General features: G+C 40.4%; 1 protein-coding gene across 4 annotated transcripts; it reads right to left on the bottom strand.

Annotated features, from left to right (window-relative positions):
* Nucleotides 1–31: 31 nt before the first annotated feature.
* WDR4 (WD repeat domain 4) lies at nt 32–26,649 on the bottom strand. 4 transcript variants are annotated; one of them, XM_067545196.1, is made up of 11 exons: nt 26,316–26,647; nt 24,382–24,444; nt 23,284–23,430; nt 16,976–17,132; nt 16,453–16,565; nt 13,876–13,936; nt 11,733–11,831; nt 6,913–6,977; nt 5,387–5,570; nt 3,815–3,884; nt 32–1,058 (listed from the first exon to the last, which is right to left on the bottom strand). In XM_067545196.1, the coding sequence occupies exons 1-11, from the start codon at nt 26,435–26,437 to the stop codon at nt 883–885; spliced, it is 1,257 nt and encodes a 418-aa protein (XP_067401297.1). In that variant the 5' UTR covers nt 26,438–26,647; the 3' UTR covers nt 32–882. The 4 variants fall into 4 exon arrangements, 3 of the variants coding, with proteins under 3 accessions (XP_067401297.1, XP_067401298.1, XP_067401299.1); XM_067545197.1 differs by having other exon boundaries at nt 23,284–23,426; nt 24,382–24,406; nt 26,316–26,410; XM_067545198.1 differs by lacking the exon at nt 26,316–26,647 and adding an exon at nt 25,999–26,103.

Genomic DNA, 26,649 nt, shown 5'->3' with positions numbered 1-26,649 from the left:
GTAACAAATGATGCCATAAGATTCTCTGCACTGTTAGTCACTAAGATTTTTATTTCTTAGTTAGTGTCAAATGAAAGCTTCTGTTGCAAAAAGCAGAACACACAAGATAGCATTGCTCTGGGTCCACTGAAACCATTTTTACAGTTAAGCTGTAGAGTCAAAATACAGAAAACAGTCTTCTTTAAATGATGTTGGGGTTTGGTTAACACCTTTTACTGCTTTACAGCACGTAAAATCTATTCCTGCACAGCTTCCAGTGGAAGTTTCCTCTGAATAGTACTGGATTAGATACTAAGGCAGAATTCATAACAAAATCTATAGTTTAAGCATAAAAATAAATGTGACAAAAGACTGCTAGTTACAGCCTTATATATATATATTTTTTTAATTTCAAAGGATTAATTTTTCATGATTATCCTTTTATAGGCTGTCATCTTAAATAAACTGTCTAAAACAAAACTAAAATACTTTGTCAACTTTCTTCCTTGGGAAACCAGCCCCAGTGTATGTGATATGTAGAGTACAATTGGTAAGATGTAAATCTCATTCTCCATGTAAAGCACTATCACAGTATGAAGATGTGCTTCAGATTGCTAAAACTGCATTACCAGCACTAAATTCTCCAACTGCTGGGATAGAACACATGGCAAGGAACAATATATACAGTAAATACAATATCTGTTGCAAATAGGATATTGTCATGACAAGAAAATTAACCTGATTCATTAAAGCCATCCCCTATTTGACATTCAAACTGTACACTGATGTTTGTCTGTCATTCACTTTGCTTTTAAAAAAAAAAAAAAGGTTCAGTGCCTAGATCTGTTTCTTTCAGGTTTGTTGAAGTTACAAGCAAATGGTGCAGTTAGCGGTTAGTAATGGTTAGGATGGTTCTGTTCTGATCTTTTTAGTTTGTCCATTAGATTCATGCTGCAGCTCTTTTCTTTTCTTCTGCTGATGCTGCTGCAGCCTCTCCTCTTTCTTTTGTAGATAAATGGCCATGTTGTCAAATGAGGCCTTATAAAGACTGCTGTAGCAGCTTTCTGTCCCAACAGAACCTGTGGCAGAAAAAACAAGACAATGTAGATACTTTGAGCACTATTTCCAACTCCTACTTGCACTGGAATTTTAAACAAATGAGTCCTGACTCCTGCACTATAATTCTAGCCATTCAATACACAACCTTTTTATTATGTTTAAATGTGGCGAGGCACTCAAGTATCACTACTACATTCACACACCAAGGCCAAGATTTTTGAAAACAGCCTAAAGTTAGAATTTTAAATCCATACTTAGGCACCTGCCTGATTTTTCAAGAGTGCTGAGCACCCAACAGCTCACACTGACATCAGTGGGTTCAATGAGCATATAAAAATTCTAACTTCAGGCTTCTATTTTTGAAAATCTTGGTCTTGGTAACATCACTAAAGATCCCACTGGAGTGTATTAAAGAATTTGAATTAGTCCACAATACTCAAACACTGCACAGGGCTCCAGTTAGATTACTGTGTTGAGTTTGGTGTTCCCTGCATTTAAAAAAAAAAAAAAAAAAGACGACAAAATTAGAAAATTCAGAGGAAAACAGGACATTATGAAATAAGTGTACACAAACTTCCCAGCACTGATCCCTGCATGTTCCACCACTCCTTTGTGAGCTTATTACAGTACATCCTTGAAGATGCTGTTTAAATTTACTCTTCCAGTATGACATCTGTCATTCCTGTAAAATGCTTGAATAGTTAAGGAAGATAATTAGAAGGTTACTCTGGGGAATATAAACTAAAACTGGCAGGTTAGGGTTCTTCTGTTTCTAGAAGCAATTCATGGTGGTGGTCTTTAATCCTTATCTGTAGTTCCTTTGAACTCTCCCCACTCCACCCATCCCTTTCCCCACGTAAGTATGAGGAGAAACAGACAGGTGGGAGCAGGAAAGAGAGGGATATTAGTGAGCAAAGAAGAAAATCAATCCATATATCTATTGTATTTTCTACCAGACTATGTTAAAGGATTGCAGAATCTTTTTTCAGGCCCAATATGTATTCAACTGAAGGTTTAAGTATTCAATTTCTGCTTCGATTATGTTAGGTTACAAGCGGTTTTACATATTCCCTGATCACCAGCTGTCTAAGGAAGAAGCAATACAAGCAATCTCATTGTCTTATCAAGTAGGGTAAGTACCTTTTTTCATAATCTGTAAAAGCACTAATTACGCAGCTGGAATAGGTGCTCATCAACTGAGCCTGCTCTCGTTAATTAGCTATAATAATCACTCTGCTCTGAATAGTCCTCTTTTCCCAGCTGCAGATACCCAGACTATTATAATTATGGTAATTTGCTATGCTGGAAAGTAAATCTCAGAAATGACTTGTTTTCCACTATTTTTCTGTATTTTTCATTCTCACTCGGGACGCTGCTTTTAACATGGATATACCTAGAAATATTCGAGCTGTGTAAAACAGGTGCATCACAAATGTACTCCCTTCTAGTGGATCCAGACATCCACTTTCAGAGACTGAACCTAAGTGTAATGGAAGTGGCAAACAGAAAATACTCCCCAGATTAGATATTAAAGATAAGATATTAAACTTCATTATCCAGCAACTCTGCCAATATACGTAGGCTGATCATCTTTCTGCATATATAATGACCTTCCAAGTATGGAAGTTAGGGTTTATTTTTCCTTCTTTTAAAATCACAAGCTTCATAACTTCCCAGCATGAGTCCCTAAAATCATGCACAGAATTAAACCACACTTAACTATACAATGAGGCACCCACTGACTCCCACCGCACCCATCCTTTGAGATTCTCATTTAAATTTGTTTAAAAATGCCTGGTTCCTGCAGGTTAACTAGAAAAACAGCATTCTTCTAGAAAAATCAAGGGCAAAAGCCATACACAAGCCATACACAAAATCTCCACCAGAACAGATGCTTTATATTTTCGGGTTCAGGTACAGCTTCCCTGCACTATCTTCCCAAAGTGCCTCAACATGGACCTGGAGGAGCTGCCTTTAAATGAAGGAATAATTCAGCATTGGTAGCTACTCTGTCCCTGCTATTTCCACTGAAGTTGCCAATACAGGTGTCAATCATGTATTCAGTTTTGCTCTTAATTTCATGTTCAGGAAAGAACAGCATTACGGGTTGGTGCAGTAAGACAGAGATACACTCACAGTTCATTATGCACGTATGTGTATGTCAAAAAGGTCTAACTTCTTTTAAATGCTCTACGTACAACATACTAGTGTTCAGATGTGGACAACTACACCACAGAATGACAAAGTACCTTTGACATTTTTCTGTGAAGCCATTTTAGTTATATAGCAGCTTCCACTGGAGGACTGCCAACCATTTTACAAACTCTACACTTTCAGGCTGCTGTGAAGTAGCCAAGTATTATTCCCAAATGGAGAGGGAAACTGAGTCAGAAGTTAAGGGTTATGTCTGCACTGCAGCTAAGAGTGAGCCTACCAGCACGAGTCTGTGTCTACCTGGGCTAGGGACTCAAGCCAGTGTGCTAAAAATAGCAGTGTGGATACTGTGAGGTGGGCTGCAGCTCAGGCTCTCACACCCACCTGACCTCCTAGGTTTGAGCTCCAGTTTAAGCCACAACATCCACACTAGCTCAAGCCCTGCTAGCACAAGTCTGTCTACCCAGACTGCTAGGCTCACTCCCAACGTCAGTGTAGACATACCCAAAGTGATTTGTCCATAGCCAGTAAGAGAGCCATGACGAGAACTCTGATCTGACTCCTTCCCTTGTGCTGTAACCACTATATCACCTTCCCTGGCCCGTTAAACAAAGTTGCTCACCTTCAAACATTGTCCAGTTGTCATGCAGGTATTTTGACATTTTCATTAATCCCTTGTCATCAGTAACTGGCTGGGAAAGGAAAGAACACTTATTCGTTACACTCCTCAGAAGCATCAATCATACAAAGCACATTACATTAACCAGCACACTAGGAAATGCAAAGCCTCGACTGGGTACCATGAAGGGAGATTTAATAGAACACCTTTCCTTCCCACACACTCATCACTGAGGCCTGGCATGGGATCACCATGTTCTGCCTAAGGTGGCCTGGAAAACAGAGTTTGCCCAAGGATTTAAAGGAAAAAGTGGGAATCAATTATCTGGAAATCAATGAGGTAAAGAAATATCTAGAGGAAGAGTGAAAGGTCCAAGAACACTCGCATGAAACTTAATTTAAAATGAAAAAACTTTCCAACTATATCCCACTCCTTTTATATTTACCAGGGTGATAAATTTAAGAGCTACTACAGGGAATCTGATCACTCAAATGTTGGTGGCTCAGTTCTCAATGGAATGATAAAAATTCTAATACAGGGCCACCACTGTTTCTTCTCTCCTCACAGACACTCCTTTTGAGATATGTACAGAAAAAGGTGAGGGGAAAACATTTTTCTCCATGCTGCTCTTTCCTTTTAGCTCTCTCTTCTTGAAGACCGTTAGCAGAATCTACACTCTACCACCATGCTCAAGGGCAAAAGCACTTTAAAAATGGAGTTAGCACACTTCTAACTGGGATGGATTGAGGCTAAGCAGTTTTCTTGTGCTGCAGGACTATGTCAAGCTCGTCAGTGTGGAAGCTGACACTCGTCCTGTATATTCAATTGGCGGCTGGGACGTGGTTGTGCATGGTAGATGACGACCGAGAAACTAGTCGTGCTGCTCAACCTACTATTAGGAAGGTTGAGAGTCTCATGCTCTTCAGGCAGGCAGCTCCTCTTGCTGCTCCAATCTGAAATTCTCCCTCCTAGCAGGCCTTCATCACCTGCCAATTAGGAGGGAAGCAGTTTTTCAAAACCTCAGAGGAGTGGGAGCTCACAGGGATTTTGGGAGGAGGGAGAGATGTGCTCCCCTATTCTCTCATTTAGTTTAACCATTGGGTTAAGGTAAGAAAATGGTGTGGGGGTAAGAACAACATTTCTGGATGGGGAACTGCAGATGGTCCCCCCACCCAGAAAACAAACAGTCTGAGAAGGTACAAATTTGAGAGAAAAGTGTACAGGCTTTTTTTTTTTTTTTTTTAATTGAGTGAAATTAGTGTTTAAGAGCAGAGATGCTAGTTTAAACAAGGTTAAGGCTGTCAACCATTGCGCAGGCTTTCATAGATAGCTGACCCTTCTATGTCAGACCTGGGCATCTCGAGCTGAGACTGCCAGTCATGCTAAAGACTGTGTTTTGCATGAATGAAGGACATAGGATCAGCCCATCTCTGATCAGATCCAGATCTGACCTCAGCTCAGAGCCATAATGCATTAAAGTAATTGTGCCATTTAATTTTCACTCAATTATTCTGCTTTTTGCTGCGGACTGGAGCAGACACAAGATATTGGCAACTCTATCAGAGTATATCTAACCTGCCACTGTCCAGCCACGGGCCTGTAGAGTAGAAGTGATGCTTCTTTGTCCTCCTGCAGTATCCAGAGCCTATCTGTTTCCTCAAATGCAATGTCCCAACCTTTATGCTTCAAAGAGATTTGGTGTTTGTAATCTAACAGCTGGGTAGCAGCATCAAACTGGAAGATGTAAACTGTGGGAATACTTTAAACAGAAATAAAATGGAATTACCATGATCACAAAACCCGCCTAGGGCTATCACTTGTACACAGTAAATTGCATCTACCCACTTGAAAATTAGTACCAGAGCAAAATCATCAGCATTTCAAGTACAGCTCTAAAAAAAGAAACACATTCCCCAACACTTGTACTGTACTTTATTTACAACCCCAAAGGCCACAGTAAATTGCAGATACTGAAGAATTTATAATTTCTTTTCAAATGTTGTACTAAAGAAAAATCATTATGAACTGTTTCTTCTAAAGTTAGACTTTATTTTAAAAGGAAGGTTAGCAAAAATAAGCCGCTTGTTACAAAGTAATATTTTTTCACAATCAGACACATGGTTTCACAGTGCAATTTACCTTGGAGTTCACAGCTTGAAGAGTAACTAAAGAGTGTCAGTAAAAATAAAACAGGGTATGGGGACCAGGAAGGAGGTGCCGGGGAGGGAGAAGAGAGAGCATGCAACTAGCGAGAGCCAAGAAAATGCCCGGGGCTGGGTGTAGAAGGGGGAGGATCAATATCTGTTCCCCTGCATCCATGATCTCCATACACAAAGCTTCCTGAGACCTGTTAAGCCCGGCAGCAGGGGTCTCAGTTCAGTTCATAGGAACAAGGCTCCCCACTGGCAAACAGGAGGTTCACCAAAGGAAGAAGGTGCCTCCCTGGTGAAGCTGCCAGCTTCACAGTACAGGCAACTTAGGATGATGGTCTCCTCACCAAACCCAAGTCTGTATGTCAGATGGAACTTGTTTTGCCAGGCTTAACAGGTAACAGCAGCCTGGGAGCTTGGCAGCAGGGTTCTGCAGCAACACCCTGGCCCCACTGCTTGCTAGTCCTCTGCCACATGGCAGAGCCCATACCCTTGGGCCCAATGGGCAGCACAGCTGTGGATTTCAATGCTGTTTTACATGGACGCATCTCTGCTGGCTTAAATGGACTCCTGACTATAGCACTGTAAATACTAGACTCACGCCCAAAGACCATGGCCTTTGAGAGCTGTTCCACTGTGCCCTAAACTTGAAGAGCTAGAGTATATATGGACTGTAATAAAACACTCAAGAGTTTACTAAACCAAGCAACTTTTGAGCTGCCTCTGTTTGAATTCATAGGGAGTATACTAAGGGCTCTCATGATCCTCATGCTAAAGCCACTGACATACCCATGATGAAACCCATTCTTTAAGAGATCACGACAGGACAGCCACTTTCAATTCAGAGCAATTCTGAAACATCTAGCAATGGACATTTAACTGTCCCCTGCCCTTTCCTTAAATAGCTATAATACAACTATAATTCTAGCAACCATTCCCCTTTATTCTTACCAGTCACATAAAATGGCAATGTAATTTCCTTGACAACAATAGGCTATTCTTGACACGGCGTATTTCTGACAGGAGGGAAAAACACGTAATTATAACCTTAAACACTTAGGGGGAAACTTAGGTTTAATTTAGGCTCTTAATCTAAGGAACTTAATGGAAAGCTTCATTTTAAATGGATAGCTTGACAGTAGTCCTTTTCCTCCAAAATATACCAAATTTCTACCTTCTGAGACCCCCCCCCCCCCCAAGTAGTCAGCATAACTACTTGAATAATTTAACCAAACATGATGTCAGCAGAGAGCCTACTGAGAGACCTACAGTGAATAAATCAGCAGGTGCAGCCTAAAGGAGATGACAGCATCTTTTTAACCTTTAAGCGTTGTAAATTATATGGGAAATAGTCATGTATCTTAAGTGTCGTTGGCCAGAATGCCACACTATATGTTACAGGTTACATATATCAGTAAGATGGTGGCCAGCACCTCTGGTGTAAAAAGGTAAATGCAGTGATGTGTAGCCAATGTTTTTGTAAAGTGGTCTTAGTTTCACCTTTCATAAGGGATGGAGGCAAAATGGCTCATTTCCACAGAAGCACTAATAACCAAGGAAGGCAGTCGCTATTAAATGTCTTTGCTGGAACTATTGTACTTCCTGCCTGAAAAACTATACTGAGTATGTTGCCTGTGGAGCACAGTATTAAGTTTGTGTTACTTGATTTGAGGGTGGGAGTAATGAAGAACCTGTTTTTAAAAAAGTTGCAAGAATTCTGCCTGAGGTACTTTTTTTTTTTTTAAAACACCCATGACTGCAAAGGCAAAAACTTGCTCTTATGTATTTTTATAAGCTCTGGAGATATCATCTCCAGCAACAATAGTTTCCCTATTCAGAGGAGAAAGGAATAGCTCAGTTCCAGCAGAACAGAGAAATGAACCCAATCCTTCCTTCACTATGGGGGCAAAATTTTAGAAGGGGTTTTTGAGCACCTCTGCTGGCACAACACTGGGTGAATGGTCAGTCACTGCACAGAGTCTCTAACTAACCTTGGCTGTGAGCTCAATTCAGGATCAACCACAGGGCTCCTACTTCCTGAATTGGCTATTGGGGTGCATGCAGGCAGTGTCCTGGAACTCATGTTTGGACTTGTAATCTGGGGGAGTCTCAAGGGCTGCATTGCTTTTGAACATCCTGGATAGCGAGCTTAATGCAAGGTGGCAACCCTCTCTTGTCCAGAGAACCAGTTTCATCTCGGTTTGTTTTATAAGCCACAAGCTACAAAAACACAGAGGCACAAACAGCAGAAAAGGTTACACAGTGGCTTCCATCCATATCTACCCCACTTGTGGTATAAGTTATCTTAATTACAGAGAAAGAAAGAATGCACTATGCAGTATCTCTAAACTAAAAATAAAAACTAAGCAGCATGCACTTCCCTCCTCCAATCATCTGTTTGGACATGAGGACAACAACATTTTCTAAAGGTTACTGTCAATAGAAAAATAAATTTCAGAGCACTTGAACAGATGGGATTGATCTGTTGCTACTCTGCAAAAACAAAATTATTCCATATTTATAGATGGGATCCAGTCCTTCTGTACAGTGCATGGGTATTAAATCACTCATGCTTTAAGATATTGGGAGGAGGTGAGGGTGAAGGGGTCTGATATGAGAGAGTTATTGTAGCTACCAAGAATAGCTCCATATTTGGGTAAATAGAACTATTTACATTGTGATTTTGTAGAAATTATGACTTCCCTTGTTTACAAACAGCAGCAGTGGACTCTCTAAGCATTTAAAAAACAAAGTTGTATTCTATATCTCCTATAGTACCAACTCCTATCAGACACTTGGTAGCATAAGTGATGCAAACAGACTGGATAGACAGGGTACACCTTGTATGTAGCTATAGAAGGGACACTAGTATTAAATACAGAGCAGCACAGTTCAGCTCTTAAATTATTGTCTGACAGAGTTTTTTTATGGATTTGAAATGAGATCTAGTGACTTATTTAACTGTGGAATAAAATGGAAGCTCTCAACATGGGACCACTGAACATAGTAAAGAGAGATTACAGTAGAACCTCAGTTATGAGCTGAGTTTTGAACTGACTGGTCACACACCTCATTTGGAACCTAAAGTATGCAATCAGGCAGCAGCAGAGACCAGAAAAAAAAAAAAGCAAATACAGTACTGTGTTAAATGTAAATTACTAAAAAAAATAAAGGGAAAGCAGCATTTTTCTTCTGCATAGTAAAGTTTCAAAGCTGTTTAAGTCAATGTTCAGCTGTAAACTTTTGAAAGAACAACCATAATGTTTTGTTCAGAGTTACAAACATTTCAGAGTTATGAACCTCCATTCCCAAGGTGTTAGTAATTCTGAGGTTCTACAGTATAACAAAATCATTCATGGTACACAAATGTCACTCTTTTTACTTCAGCCAGCCATCACCTTAAAATTACCCTTTGACATCATTCTGCTAGAAGCAGTGATCCTGTGGAACACACTACTTTATTTGTGAGAATTTGTAATAAGCAGAGGTCTCAAAGATTCAAGAAAGCGGTCACTCTGAAGTGACACTGGCTTCCAAGAAAACCATCTGGATGCAGACAGTTCATTTTTCCATGCAAGCTGTATGGTTGAAGAGTTGTAAAATAAGGCTGGCTCGCAGGGATGCATCTGACATGCTGCTGATCAGTTTTTTGGGGCTTTTTTCTTGGTGGGAAAGAAATTGGAACATATTCCTGGTACCATCATGAGATGTAAATGATCTCCATTCCGAGCTTCTCTCAGCCCAGGAGGAGTAACTTACTCAAGTGACATGCCACATGAGGTGACAGACAGCAAGAGTTTGCTACACTATTCCTGAAAACCACCACTTAACAAAAATAAACTAATTGCAGTTTTTCACATTGGGTGTAGCAGTAAATGAGTTATAGACTCCTGGGCTGTACATATAATTTTGGAACAGTGTTACTGTTCCTTCAAATTGAGTAAATAATTAAACCTGTCTACAGGAGGATGCATTAGTCCAAGAACTGTCTCCAAGGGTTCTATTCATTAGTATTTCATGACAGTTTAAAAACATCAAACTGCTAGCTCCTTACTGTGGAGGGAGGAAAAGTGCTTTCTAAGGTTTGTCTGAAGTGAAACTCTTCACTTCACTTTCTCTGAAGTGAGACTTGCAATTAAAAGCAAGTTCTGGATTCAGAGCACTAGATTCAATGATACAGAGGACCAGCCTGAAGGGCCTACCTATGGATTGGAGAAGCACTTGCATGCTATTCCTCTGACACAGAATAACTTGTTAATTATCTTTTCACAATATTTAGACTGCACCTTTCAAATATAGATCCCAAAGCTCTTGAAAAGCTTTGGCCTCATCCTATTGTCCTTCTACCTGCTGAGCTCCCAATTAAGTACGTGGGAATGTACATGCAGGCCTGTAGGATCAGGTTTTACACAGACCGCTTAGAAGGTGGCAAACCTTTAAAGAGTGCCCAGCACTCAGCTGTGGGGAGAGAGTGAAGAATACCTTCTCCAACTGAAACTAACAGCAAGGCAAAATGGAATTACCACACTTGGATTCTAGCCTGGACACTGGGGTAAGAGTGCCTAGGATTAACGGCCACCAGTGGCCAAGCCCTTACAAGTTGCATCATAAAGTCACCATCTAGAAATCCATGTCTAACACTAGACTGGGCCACTGACTAACTCAGAAGGAAAGGTGTCACCTCTATGATTCATACTGAAAGAGATCAAGCACTGTTGTTGTAATGAAAGATAGATTAGCTAGCCATTCACATAAAAAAACCTGCCAAGCAAAAGACCGCTAACCACAGATATGCAACGCATGGATGACTGACTAGGCAAAGTGGTAGCTGACTCAGATGTAATGCAGATAGCAAGGACAATATTGCGTTGTTCCAGCTGCTAGTATGGAACAAATCACATGTAGAGGCAAGAGTGGGTACTATCAGTTCCAAGAGTTTTCAGTACCACTTAAGATATACTCCAGAGTTTCAATTCAGTAAGGCAATACTTGCCTTGGTAGTTTGTTACAAACATTTTGAAACTTTCTGCTCAAATATAACTTCAGCGGATGTTAAAGCTATAATTTTACTAGTTTTAAAGTCACTTCATGCTAGACTTTTTCAGTTTTACTTGATGTTTCTGCTTAAGAATTTTAGGTTTAAAGGGCAAGTTTTTAATACAACAGATAAATGAAAGCATCATCTTCCTTTCAAACACAATTTTGGGAGAATTGCTCAAATTTCTTTATAAATACCAGGTGGCATTTTCAGAAGTGCCTAAGAGCTTGTCCACACAGCAATTTAGTTCACAGCAAACAGATAGATGCTCCTGCTTGTAGCGCACTAACTGGCTGCATGGACCCTACTACTGTGCACTGAAAGTTTCATAGTGCGCTTTGATCTTCTGTTTGCAGGTCAAAGGGCACTATGGAAATTTTAGTGCACAGTGGTAGAGTCCACACTGACAGTTAGTGCACAGCAAGCTACAGTGCTACAGGTGTACAACCTGGCTTGCTATGTACTAAATTGCTGTGTGTACAAGCCCTTTAATGACTCAGGAGCACAAATCCTGTGACTTCCAGTGGGATTTATGTTCCTAAGTCACTTAGACATTTTTGAAAACCCTACTCTTTATGAATTGTGGTTTCTAGAACTTACACAGGATTCCCCACCTATCACCATAAAGGAAAGCTGGTCCTAATACTAATCAGTAACAGAACACATTTTTAAGTCACAGGGTTCAGGAGTACAATGAAAGCATCAGCACGCACAACTCATCATATACCCATACCTTGTCATTTTTCGTTGCCTCAGTCTCATTCAAACTGTTTAGATGACAGCAGTGCACTTCTTTCCCATTTTTGTATTCCCAAAGCCTCACAGTACAATCCTGAATAAGTTCAAATGGACAGGTTGATTATTAACACAAAAACAGAGAAGTCAGTTGTGCTCTTCAGAAGCCAGCTAACTCATACCTCCCCTTGAGATGCTTCATGCACGAGATTCTAAACCCTCAAAAAAACTGGTTACATTTTCTCAAACTGCAGATAAGGCATTTTAGTAAATACATAATTTAACACAATTCTAAGTTATTCAATCATGCACAAGTTATTTTTCCTTTGTAATGGAAATTAGGTTGCTGGATGAGTGCATTGTCAGAATCTCGTAAATAGCAGAACAGTAAGTGTGCTATGTACTCACCATTCCTTTTAGGTTGCTCTTTCCCTCACCCACCCTTGTACAACATCGAAATCCTTTGGATTATAATTCATTGAGGAAGAAAGCCCTCATTTAATTTAGTTATCTTTGAAATTAAACTCTGTTCTGGGAGATATCACTGAAGTTGCCTCTCTAAGAATGAAATAAAGCCAGGGACAGCACTAACACTAAAGTTGTTCAGAGAGGTACTGCACTGGAACAAAATACAGGACCTTTGGGCATACAATAGGAGGAAATCAAATCAAAAGATATAAAAGTTGCCACCACATTACAGACTTCAATTCTAGAGTGCATTCTCCCCATCTTGTGCAGTATCATTAGTATTAGTTAGACTGGAAGATTGGGCTGCATACACATTAATAGAGAATACTGTTTTTCCTCTTTGAGAGCACTGAGGATCACCTCAATTCACCAATTTTCTCTGGGACTGGAGTTGTCATGTGGTGCTACTGATAAAACAACTCTTGCTTTATCTACAACCATATACCATACAATTCAGAAAATCTTGGAAGGTGGAGAAGTTTGATTAAGGCTTAAAACATGTTAGTTCATCTTAAATGCTCTAAAGAAAAATATCCAGGATTCTAGCGCTTATTAACTGTTAAAGAGATATTAAACACTGGGCCAGCCACGACAGTTAATCTACCTCAATTGTTTAAATAGTCTCTTGATAATTAATTTGTCTGTGCTCTGAAGCAAGAGTTAATCCTGAAAAGATGGTGAGGACTATGTGATTTCTCCATCCCAAAGAACTAGAAATGATGTGAAAAGCAAGAAGAATGAACAGATTAAGCTGGCCCTACCTCCTCACAGAAAGAAACCTGGGAAGGAAGAAACCTTGAGTGTGCAGAAGCTGAACACAAAAATACAACACAGCTTTTTTTTTTTTTTTTTAATATCTCTATAAAGAATAAAACCCTCAGAAGTTAAAGAAAGAAGGGAGAGGAAGTAAGCAGACATAAGAAATCAGAGGTAGACAGGAAACAAAGAAGAGTCAGACTAAAAGTGGAGACCACTGGCAAGAAGAAAAAGGGTAGTAATTAAACATTGGAAATGAAGAATTTTTAAAATGGACGTGACTAAAAATTAATATTAAATTTAAAAACTAAAAATAGGCTTAAAATGTGTCACTGGAACTTCTAGATACTGTCATTTAGCACTTCAGCATTCTCCGTGTTCATCTTCAAATGCGACTCCTACTCAAGAGTAGGAGATAGGGCCAGCTAATACAGGGACAGCTATCCATAATTGCGACCAACTTTGGATATGCCTATATTTCCTCCATACCAAACCTCAGTATTACACTGAGATGAGTATTTCATTACACTTTAGGTCACTACAGTGTTCCTAGCAGTCAGTAATTGCAGAGCTTTCCAGACATTTCTATGAGTTAGTGGGGTTCTACTTTTAATTTAAAAACTCTTATGATGAAAATGCTTCCGTTATTTATAGAAATGTCAATTTCAGTTCTTGTCTGGGGACTAAGAACTAAATATTTGTTTCCCTTATAAGCAGCTGACATTGCTGTAAACTGAACTCAGATCACAGATATCTTGCTAAGAGTAGAAAATTGAATTCAGAGTAGAATGTTGGTGGGAGTGGAATTGAAGTGCAAGTCTTCTGCCTCTACAGAAAGCAAATCCTTGCAAAACAAGCAGAAAACTGAACTCTGGCTCGTAAGACTGACACTTTTTTCAAAGGATCAAAATACATACCCCAGAAGCTGATAGCATAAGATCTGGATAGTTTGGTATTACAAATATTCTGCTTACAAACCTAAAGGAAAAGAAGTTAAGAGTTTAACATTTATGTTTAGTGTCGGTGTAAACAAAGCATTCCAATATAATAGTAAGAGCATATTTTAAGGTTACACGTTCATCCATTATATATATATATTTTTAAGAGGGCAATAGAAAGACACAAGTTACAGAAAAAAAAGGTAGCTTTTCCCCTCAAACTAACTGGCAGAAAGTGACCTAATGAAATATACCCTCTCTATCTAGTATTTCTGGAAAGACATTCCACATAATACAAATGCTTACTTTATTGTATTCTAGGAATTCTACTGACCCCCTTCTGACTGGGGAAGAGAGTGCTGTTTGTGTGAATATGTTTAGAAGTCATTTAGATGAGAATATGCACATGGAAATAGATTTACAAACATTTGTATCATGCTCTTTCATGGATCAATTATAAATATCATATTAAAAAATTCACATACATCAATATTGTTGGGGTTTTTTTTTAATTAGTGAGGTCAGAAGCATCAGTGCATGAGGACTCCCTACCAGCATCTGGGGTCCACCCAAAGGTACCATCAACTCAGTTTTAAGGCAACCATTTAATTATTTCCTCACTGTTCTTTCTAGGGTTAGCTGCATCCAGCTGGGAATCTCAGTTACATTAAGGAGCTTATAATGCTGCAGCTTCCACCATGACACCCCTTAGAGCCTTTATGAATCCACAAAGAACTTCCAAAGTTTTGCACTAACTCAAGGCTCACGTGCACGAACATAAATGCTGCTGCCAATGTACCACACAGATTAGAACACACATTTGAGTTTTGTTTTTGTTTTTTAAAAGGAGGAATTCTTTCTTCTGAAAATAAACAATTTAAAGCCAATTAAAAATATCAAGTGAATGTTGCTCGTTACGAAGCAATAACTGCAGGTGCATAGAGTCATAATGCTGAAATTTCAATTACAAAAATAAATTTCAATTAAAATACACACCATTCAAAAATGGGAGAACTCAAGTGAGAAACAAGCCAGTCAAATTATAAACACACTGAATCCCCAATTGATTCATTATCATATTTAAATAATGAATTTTTAAAAGTGTTTTTGCTAATTGTATTAAGTGCCTTCCCATTGTGGAATTGTTAATGAGCTGTTTGTCCAGGTACAATAGCCTCCACTTACAGGCAATGTCTTTCTTGAACATCAAAACACTATATTCATTAAAGCTACAACTGTTAATATAATAAGCACAGATCAAATACAGCAATGTAAATACACAACAGAAGCGTTGAGTTCAAAGGCTATTTAGATCTTTGACATTAATTTAAAAATATGCAACTTTTACAGAAAGTCTAAAATCTATGCAGATAAATTCCCGGCAGTCAAAATTGATCAATATTAATTAATATTAGTATTAATAAAGATATTATTTAAATATCTCATTTAACTGTGTTCTTAGCACTTTATTAAACTTTTCAGTAGTTAAATTAGACTGAGCTAAGGATACTGCAGCGTAAACTCCTCCCCTGACTCTCCTTTACTTTAACTCCTGTTCCTAATGATGTGTGTTGATACTCCACTGCTATGAAAAGGAACAAGTGAAGAAATGTATCTGAAAGAGCATGGGTCTCTCTAAGTAGCCCCACAGACAGACAAGCCGAAGCTTGTTCACTGCACTGTGCAATGCTATGCAAGGGCATTTCTCTAGTGCTTCCTGTACTATGCCTAGAAGGCCACAATAATGGAGAACCTCTACTGACCGTGATGGAGAACATATATTAATGTCAACACAAATACAAATGGGCAGGCAGTGTGTTCTGCAGAAGGTTTTGAAATACCACTGCAATTTCCTGCATTTCAGAAGATTTTCCATAAAATCTATTAAATATTTGTCTTCCCTCCTGGCTAGAGAAGGGCCACTAAGGCAGGGAGGACAAATCTTCCTGTAAGCTAGACGAGGTGATAGGGGAAGAGAAAGTGCCCTAGTTGGAAGTCCCCTATCTAATGCTGCACAACCAATAGATAGGAAGGATTGGAGGCATAAAATCTCTCTAAGCAAGCACCAGTTTCTTCTGCTGCTCCCCTGTTCAGGTACCCATGATTGGCAAAGTCCCTAACTTCAATAGCAAAAGAGCAGACCAGGGAAAGGAAGAGCTCTCTCCCACTGCTTTTAAACAGGAGAGAGGGAGCTGTCTTCCCCATGATCTCCTTTGCTTTAAACTCTGCTTATATCCTCTTCTCCCTACCATGAGCACCCCTATGTTCTGTCTCACATACTTACTTGGTTATTTATTATTTGTATTGCTGTAGCACCTAGAAGCCTGAGTCATGGACCAGGACCCCACTGTGCTAGGTGCTGCACAAACGCAGAACACAAAGATGGTCCTTGCTGCAAACAAAGATATAAATGCCTTATAGGACTAAAGGACTGTAGGACTAAAACACCACAGCCTGGGGACTTTCTTTAATCCAGAATCCAATTACTGCTCCACACACAGGAAGCACTCTCCCCTAGCTAGCCCTTAAATACAGTGGACAGCTCCACGAACTTACTCTCTGTGCCCAAGACAGAAAGATACGATGTTATGTGGCGCGCTAGTCAAACTGACTCGAATCTTCTCATCTCTGTCCGCAGTCAGGATATACCGGTCATCAGGACTCAGCGCCTGTTGGCACAAAATAGGGACACACCACATATAACTCAAGATGGGTTTTGATGGGCTGCTTTCTTACCAGTGATGAAGCAATAAATCCAACTACAATAGTTTCATGATTTTGAATGGGTTGTGCAATAAAAATGACAGCTCTTAAAAATTACGTTAACAGAAGATCTAGTCATTGCATCCCTCTGCAAACTGTTCTCCCTGCCTCTTGCATTTGTGTTCTGATAATAACTAAGAGGGAAAAAGATGCTGTTCTTCAGTCTACCTTATACCAAAAAACTAGAAGTTGTTTTTTTTTGGGGGTTTTTTTTTTTTAAAGTCGTATAAATTTGGCATAGGAATAACATAATGCTAAAACTTCTTTAAAGGGAAAAAAAGATTAGTGGGAAAGCCAGGTTAATAAACATACATACCACATCCAATAGCAGGGACAAGTGTCCAAGCTCAATCTTTCCTGCATTTTGAGGTTCTGTTATTGAATAAGAATAGACATCACCAGATTTGTCTGCAACCAGAATCTTATCCTCTCCAGCTGTAATAATCAGAGAAGTGCATCTTCTAACTACAGACCTGAAACAAAGAAAGAAAGAAAGAAAGAAAGAAAATGGTCATGATTAGAGATATTCAGAGAGTTTGACATGGCTACTCGGTCCCTGTTTGGAGCAGGTACCTCTTCCTCTTGAGTCATAAGAATGCAGCATGGCTACCAACTCTGATTTCTTCGGATCAGAAAAAGACAGTCCCTGCTGTGCACACATGCTCAGAAGCTGATCTTTCTTTAGCTGTTCACAACTCACTTTCTTGTCTCTCTTTTTATTATTTCTTTCCTACAATACTTGCTTTCACTGCTGTTGTCACTTGCCAGTTCACTCCATCATAGATCTCAGACACTGCCACCACGTCATAGTTTCAGGATAACAGCATCTTTAACCCCCTCCAAAGTCAGCTCCAGAAATGCCCCCCAGGTTTCAAGCGTCTAGCCTTTACCTCTCTATGGGCAGAAACCGGTGTCCCTCCCTTTTCAAAATCAGAGCTTTAAGCTGCAGTTCACTGCAATTCTCCCCAGTAAGCAGGTCTAACTGAGGCCAGGTATACACTGGAGATCTATATCAGTATAACTACGTCACTGAGGAGTGTGAAAAATCCACACCCCTAAGTAACGCAGTTATACTGACCTAATCCCCCGTGCAAACAGCACTATGTCGATGGGAGAGCTTCTCTTGTCAACATAGCTACTACCTCTTGCGGAGGTGGATGAACTATGCTCACAGGAGACGCTCTCCCATCAGCGTAGTAGTGTCTTCATTAAAGACAAGCCCTCAGTCTAGCCCCTGTGATTTGCTTTCTCTCCAGTGGCTATGACGAGCATAAGCCAGCAGTGACCACATAGCTCTTCCAAAGTAAGCGTATTTATTTTAAGGAAAAAAGCATACAGAGAAAATATATTAAAACAATAAAAAGGCTTACATGTATACAAAACTTAGGAGAGGTCACTCATCAGTCACATGGTGACCTGGCAGGTTTCAGTCTAACGTTCCAACAGGATTGGGTCTCCCTTTGAACCAAAGGTCATTTGAGTCAAAAAGAAGGCCCGTGAGTCTGTTTAAACTTTTCAAACAACAAACACTTCCTTTGTTTCTTTGGAACTCTGATAACTGTTTGAAGAATATATGCAAATCATCCTAGAGGGTGGTATTGCTCTGCAGCTGCTTACAATCCAAGGCATAGTAACCACCCCTGGACACACTCATTGTTTTAGTTCCTGAAGGAGCTGTGTTAACCCACCCATGCGGAGTTGAATGCAATTCTTTACCTACAGTGATACACAGAACATTCATACATTTAATATGATATGGTCCCCAAGGATACTACATGTGGTTGCAATATCTGTCACAGACATATAAGGTGGGTGTGATAATTTTTTTTTTGGACCAACTTTCGTTGGTGAAAGAGATGAGCTTTTGAGCTACTGCCTTCACGTCTAGGAAAGGTACTCAGAATGTCACAGCTAAATAAAAGGTGGAACAGATTGTTTACCATAAGTAATTAAGACATATTGTAAGAGAATATTCAAGGTGTGCTGGCCAGTTAACAGCTCTGGACTAAAAAACGGGGGGCTTAGTGGGTTACACCTTGTTGTAATAAGCCATAAATCCAGTGTATTTATTAAGACCATAATTTTCAGTGTCTACCAAAGTCATTAAAGTCCCTGGCTCATCTTTTGAAGATGCTGTGCAGGTTTCCTTTGAGGACAAGGACTAAGAGGTCAGATATGGAGTGATCGTTTCATGAAGTGTTCACCCACGGGTGAAATGGTGTTTTTGTCTTTTATCATTTTTCTGTGCGAGTTTGTTTGAGAGAGTAGTGATTGTTTGGTTTCACCCACATAATTATTATTGGGGCATTTAGTGCACTAAAATGATCATATGTTAAAACTATTGTAATGCAAGTGTATGAAGAGGCATAATGCAAGTTGCATGTGTAAACCTAATTTCAGCAGTTCCTGACTTAATTGTTTAACTATGCAGCCTTAATGTTTTCCAAACTGGGTGACTGGGCAACAAAATGGCAGATGAAATTCAATACTGAGAAATGCAAAGTAATGCATATTGGAAAACATAATCCAAACTATACATAAAAAATTATGGGGTCCAAATTAGATGTAACCACTCAAGAAAGATCTTGGAGTCATCGAGGATAGTTCTCTGAAAACATCCGCTCAATATGCAACGGCAGTCAGAAAAGCTAACAGAATCTTAGGAACCAATAGGAAATGGATAGATAATAAGACAATAACTATCATAATGCCACTATATATATCCATGGTATGCCCATACCTTGAACACTGCATGCAGTTCTAGTCACTCCATCTCAAAAAAGGATAAATTAGAAATGGAAAAGGTACAGAGAAGGGCAGCAAAAATGATTAAGGGTATGGAACAGCTTCCATATGAAGAGAGAGAAAAAGGACTGGGACTATTCAGCTTGGAGAAGAGACAAGCAAGGGGGGACATGATAGAGGTCTATAAAACCATGAATGGTGTGAAGAAAGTGAATAAGGAAATATTATTTACCCCTGCACATATAACACATGAATCAGGGGTCACCCAATGAAATTATTCGGCAGCATGTTTAAAACAAACAAAAGGAAGTATTTCTTTACACAACGCACTATCAACCTGTGGAACGCATTGCCATGGGATGTTGTGAAGGCCAAAAATGTAACTGGATTCAAAAAAGAATTAGACAATTCATAGAGGATAGGTCCATCGATGGTTATTAGCCAAGATAGTCAAGGATGTAATCCCATGCTCTGGGTGTCCCTAAACCTCTGATTGCCAGAAGCTGGGACTGGACAACAGGGGATGGATCACTTGATGATTGTCTTGTTCTATTCATTCCCTTTGAAGCACCTGGCATTGGCTAGTCTTGGAAGACAGATTATTGGGTTAGATGTACCACTGGCCTGAGCCAGTATGGCTATTCTTATGTTCCAAACAAAATTTGATGGACTTTCCTAAAATAAAATACCACATACATAAAAAGTGCGTAAGAACTATGGGGAAGGAGACTTGGAAGCTCTCCTGATTTGCAAAATCTTGTGAATAGCATGTGTAAATTTCATGTACTGGTGCTATTTGGCCAGCCACCACCAGAACACCTGTCCCATGCATCTTAGACTGCAAGAAGAAGCCCTTGTGATGTGAGCCGTAGAAACATCATAGCTAGATAAATCTGCATTATCCTCAGCTGTATAGCTCTGAAGGTGCACAAAAGGGAGCAGACTCAGATGCACCTTACATGCAGCAGCCTCCCTCATGCTTTTGCGCCTTATAAGGTTCTTATAAAGATGTGCAGGGAATAAAACAAGGACATGGCTATGCACCTGTAGTACTCTTAGTCACCAGGATTTGAGTTCAGGGTACTGAGTTTCCCTTGCAACCGCTGATATCAGCCACTTAAGGAAATACAGGATCTCTGGTTTGTGATTATGATCTTATCAGCTTCAAGGCAGATAAGATCATGAACTACCAACTGGTAGCTGGCAGGCGAGTTTGCAAATAGATTTCACTCTTATTTTGCTTTTAAAAAACTGTATTTATAATTTAATAATTATTGCTGCTGCTACTACTTTTTATTTCTAGATCTCTTTTCACTGAAATTGCTCAGTGCAACTACGCATTAACTTATGTCTTAAGACCCCATGGTAATTAAGGGATGGAGATTTCACCTCAACCACCACTGAAATGCAGTGACCCCTGGGGTGAAAAATCATTATATAAAGCTTTAGGTCAACATAGTCCACTGGGATTTTATGACTTTTAAAGTAAGCTGTTTTTCACATCTTCATGCTTTGTAAAACGCTATCGACTACTAATTCATTAGAGGCTTAGGATGCACCAGCATAGGAATAGGTTTCTTTCTAGCTTGCTGATTCGCTGGATACTTAGTACAACATGGAGGACTTTTTTTTTGGTCCTACATCTATTCCTATGCAGCAGATTCAGAAGTTCTCTTTTATTAATGACTGTCCAGCAGATGCCAACACTGTATTAGGCTTGCTACATATATCTTGCCACAAACAGCTGATATTGATTTCATCTCACACCTAGTATGTGGAGCTCAAACTTATTTGAAAGTTATCTTCCCATGCAATGATCACTTTTTTGGTATTCCCACTTTTCTCACAGAGGAAAGTGATGTTACAGAATTCCTGGCAAAATCCAGCTGGGTTCCAGGCTGACAGTCTAGCAAAAAACTGAAAATCCTGGAACTATCCATTACAGCTCAGAGTTAGAGAAGGCAAAACTAGGACAGAAGACTGTGCTATTCTTTTGGGGGCAATAAGAAGAAGTGGATACATGAGGAAACAAAGGTAAAATTCACATCAGTTCTGGTGAAAGTCAGCCTAGACTTAGGGTCTGACTGCATAAAACAGCAGCAATATTTCCATACAATGGTTATCACTCTCACCGGAGCTAAAGCTGAAACTCCAAAACAATGACAAAAGACAAGTAGGCTCTGTGGTGAGATTAGTCATAATTCAGACAATAAACATCCTGCAGAACTGTGTGCCAGCAAGACAGCTACACATTCTGAAGGTCTGTCTACAATGCAATTAAAAAACCAGGGCTGGCCCATGTCAGCTGACTTGAGCTCACGGGGCTTAAACTAAGGGGCTGTTTAATTGCAGTGTAGAGGTTCGGGTTGGGTTGGAGCCTGGGCTCTAGGACTCTGTGAAGTAGGAGGGTCCCAGAGCTCGGGATGCAACTGGAGCCCGAATATCTACACAATTAAGCAGCCCCTTAGCCTGAGCCCCATGAGACGGAGTCAGCTGGCACAGGCCAGCTGCGGGTTTTTAATTGCAGTGTAGACATACCCTGAGATGCTAAGTGGACATCTGTGACCATGGTTTTCCACAGTGGAAAAGTACTGATCAGAAAGTGAGGCAGGAGCCCATCAATTTATCACTTATTTAAATTTTTAATGTGTATATTTACTTTTTTTAAGACTGACCAAAAGAGATTAGAGCATTGTTTGTTTACCTGTGCACTTGACTGCACCATGCAATTATTCCATTTCCCCATTTCTTTGCATAGGTCTGCAACGCAGCAAGAAGGAACAAACATTTTTAAAAGGAGAAAATGGGGTTGTCAGATGACAAGAAGTTGGCAGGGGACTCGAGGGCAGATGTAGTTCGTGAAACTACTTCAACGCCTTTTTAAGATTGGCTTGATTGCAAGCTGATGTCCCTTTAATTTATTAGGCTGTATACAACCCTAATCACAAAAGGATGACAACACTGAGGTTAAATCACTAAAATGGGAGTTCTTTTCTATTTCTAGTTCTGCTATAGACTTACTATATGACACTGCAAGACACTAAAGGTCCATCATCTACATCATAGGTAGAACCGATGGGGGAAATCTGATAATGCAGTTCCATTCTGCTTTGTAATGGGACAAGAACCTAGCATTCTTCAGAGATCAATACAGGTGTATACTTCATTTGCCAAGACATTGCTCTTGAAAAGTCCTAGGTGTCTTCATATAGCAAACTATCATAATCAGCAGTGAAAGATTTATTACAGGAGGACCTCTAGTGGACAGCAAGAGATTGTATTTCTTTCAAGTGGAAGGGGTTAGAGAAGAGAAGCAATGCAATGCAATGCAAAACTTGTACATAAGGACAAAATTTTAGAACAGCCTCCGGAAGCTCCTTAAGATCCTCTCTCCCGCAAACCTATCTTGGATTGCATCAGTAGCTGGAGTACTATTCAGTTTAATGAGTGTGTGGATCTTTAAGATTTAGTGTTCACACAGAGCAGAGAGGGGCTCTGTTCTAAATACCCAAAAGATCCTCTTTATAACAAATGAAGAGATTTTTTTCTTACACCCTGGGCCAAAATTTGGCCTTCCTATGCTAGTGTACCGTACACATTTTAATGGACTTTTGCATAAAACAAGGATGCAAGTCAGAATGAAGGAAAACTGAAAATTTTCAAGGGAATCTTATAGAGTACAAACACCATTTCTGGCTTCGCCTCTTACGTTGGCCCCTCACTTCCACAAGCATTAAATTCACTTAAGCAAGTTAAAGGAAAGAGGGAGAAAGCAGTAGTAATACACAGCTGTGCTCCAAAATCTACATTTTAATACTGTAAATATCAGTAGTCATTCCAATTTACAACACACTGACACACAATATCCTGCTTCCTTACCTGACACTAAGGCATTCCCAGCAAGGCTTAGTACGAAAAAGAACTAGATGTTTGTTGTCATCAGTCAAAGCAAAATAGTCTCCAGATGAGGAGAAGGCAAAAGCAAGAATATCATCACTTGCTTTAACTGCTGGCTGTCCATCCTGTCTAAAATATAGGAGGGAGAAAATGGGTTTATTCATGAGCAGACAATTTTAAGCCTATTTACTTAAATCCCTCATAAGAGAAGCTTATGCTCAAAATGCCATAAGCAACCAGTGCAAACAAACATATTTTAAAAATAAATCATGTTATATCTATGCAAAATATTAGCCTAATATGACTATTAATGCAGAAAAAGGGATAGTGAGGATTTGGTTTGTGAGCAATTATGCACTTCACACCCAAAATGACCTGATCCAAAGCTTATTAAAGTAAATGGAAAGACAAATGAATTCCAATTAGCAACAAGCAATATCTTGCAACTAGATCCACGAAGGCAGACCCTAACATCCTTCTGGACCCTCCTCCTGAAGTCAATGGACATCTGAAAACTTGTCCAATGTTTTTAACAGTATAATCTTCGTGAAATCCTTATATTTAAGGAGTGAGCTACATTTGAGGTGAGCCATTCTTTTGAATTCAGAAGAGGAATTTCTATTCTAACTAAAATTTATAAAGTGAGATCTACATTCCGCTTAGATTCAAAAGAAAATAATTAAAACAATGTCTAGAGCAGGGGTGTCAAATATGCGGCCCGCAGGCCAAACCTTTTTTGTCCAGCCTGCAGGTGGCCGGATACGGCCTGCAAACCCTTTTTGTCTGGCCTGCGGGCAGCCGGATAAGGCCCACCTACCTTTTTGGTCCGGCCCTTGTCGGCTGCTGCCGAAGGGTAGGATGGGCATGAGATTTCTTTCTCGGTGGCGGGGAAGACACTGCGAGCTGCCGCCAAAAGTGAGGGCGCCGTGAGATTTTTCGGCGGCGGGTAAGACGCTGCGAGCTATGGACGAGGGTATGGCCCACTTGAATTACAATCTGGCCCGCCATAGAAAGTAAGTTTGACAGCCCCGGTCTAGAGGTTTTACAATGGTAGCAAAGGGTTTATACAAAACCTCTCACCCTCTGTCTTCTTGAGACTTCTTGCCTGCAGTGTTGCAGTCATACATGAAGAGATCATCAACACTGGAAATAAAAGGGTTAAAAAAAAATCACCGTTTTCCCATGAAGGGTGCTGATTCATTTGTAAGGCACCATTATTATATACTTCATTATGCCTCGTTGCCTCTGCTGCCTCAACACCCACTCGCTCCCCAAAGGTATCTCATATCCCACATGCAAACCAAACTGAAGCCATTAGTCAATAGGAAAGCAACTGCAATTTTTTTTTTAAGTGAAAAGCTGTGAATATTTTACTTCTATAGTCTCTCAATTGTATTTGCCATCTGCACTTGAATCTCTGTTTTGGCATTTACTGTGATTCCAGGAATCAATGTGACAAACACAAACTGGCTCTGCACAAACTGACAGAAAACATAAAGACTAGTAAGCTTAAAATGATGTTCTTTGTACATAAACAATTTGCATAACAAATGTCCAAATAGTCCTGTGACTGGTGATTTAGAAATCAAGGCCTTGCTTTATCCCTCATGTACATGCTTGTTTACCTTATCTTGCGATGCTATCAGTATAGCCTGTAGGAGAAGATCCTTCTACTGAAGGATAATGCAATAAGCACACAAACAAACTAAGCTTGCTGGCTCTATTGTTACTGGGTAACGGGTACTGTAACAATGTTGTATGGCTAATACAACTTAAACATGTTCTGAATAATGTATCAATAAGGCCCTACTTGAACTGTGGTATGATTGTCAGAAAACTGCAGCTCAATTGCGGACAAGCCATAGAAAACTGTGGAAAAGTAATAATGGACCTTATTATTTGTGGCAATAAAGTCCATTGTTACTTTACAGCAATTTTCCGCTGTCAGCCATCCAGGGCTGAGAGCGGGGGCTCTTGCTGTTGGCCACCCGAGGCTGAGAGTGGGGGTGGCCAGGGCTTCCACTATCAAAATTGTAGTGGAAGGCTAATATGATGAAATCTGCAATATCACAAGTTATGTAGGGCCTTACTTATCAGGGGTTTATTTTGGGCCTTTTAAAAGAAATGTCTTCAGTTTTAAAAAAAGATAGTGGGAATTTTTAACCTTTTGGGTTTGAAGTAATACCTAAAATTATTATAACTGATAAATTAAAGGGGAAAATATCACTTTTTCAGTTGTAGGCCCCAGTCCTGCAAACACTTAAGCTTGGATGTATTTGGATAGACATGAGTAGTCCTCAATGAAGTCAGTGAAACTAGTTACATACAGATAGTTAGGCATGTGTGTGTAGGCATTTGCAGAATTGGGGACATACCTAGAGCATGACAACACTATGTGTATAATCAATTTCACCATTTCCCATTTTGTGAGTCTCTTTCTCACAGACACCAGAGAAAAACATTTAAGATGCAGTGTGATGCCAAACTACAAAAACCAGCCGACTCAGAGGATGCTTTAGTACCTGACAGTACATATAACCAACTTTTTAAAGTGATTAAATGTCAAGTTGATGGTACCCCTTTAACTTCAGCAGTACTTCTTTAAATAAAGTCCAGACACATTTAACATTAGCAAGATGCAAGCACAGGCAGCATTAACAGGATAGTCAAACAAAGTTACACAGTTAATAACGATACCTCCGTCTCCAGTCGGGCTAGGAACTGACAACCCTTAAGACAGGACTGGTTTGAATGGGACTACAAGGCCATCGTGGGGGGAGAGGTTGCTGATGCTAATAACTCCAGGGAGAAAGGGGAGGCTCTTACGCAGACATCTCACATTGGACGGGGTGGGGTTTAAAGCACGACACTGGCCACCACCCGCCCTCCGGGCCCCCACAAACACACACAGGGGCAGAGCGGGGCGGAGGCGATGTGGCCGCGTCTCGTTCACGCGTGTTTCACGCTCGGCGAGACTCCCGGGGACACGGGCGGCTCCAGGACCCCGCACTGACCTGGGCTCCCGGTAGCGAGCTGCCAGGAAGCTGCTCCCACCACTGGCAACCATCAGGGCCCCGCAGATCGCCAGCCCGGGGCCGGGGCCGGGGCCGGGACCCCCAACCCCCGCCGCCTCCATGCGAACGGACCTCACCGCCGGCCCGGTACCCGAAGCGCGGCGGGTGACATCACCCCACAGCCACCTACTCTGGCGCTAGCTAGTAACGTCACGGGACCCCTCCACTCTGCCGCTGGGGCGGGCCCAGTGGGCTGCGCCTGCGCAGTGCCAGTAATACAGGACGGGTGAGGAGCACGCGCTGAGGGCGCGCAGCTCTCGCTCCCTCCCAGGCT

The sequence above is a fragment of the Emydura macquarii genome, unplaced genomic scaffold (assembly GCF_026122565.2).
Source record: "Emydura macquarii macquarii isolate MOO-44397 ecotype Brisbane River unplaced genomic scaffold, CSIRO-AGI_Emac_v2 contig_1043, whole genome shotgun sequence".
NCBI classification, from domain to species: domain Eukaryota; kingdom Metazoa; phylum Chordata; order Testudines; family Chelidae; genus Emydura; species Emydura macquarii.
Note: the sequence above shows the minus strand (reverse complement) of the source record. Positions and strands in the feature narration are given on the sequence as shown.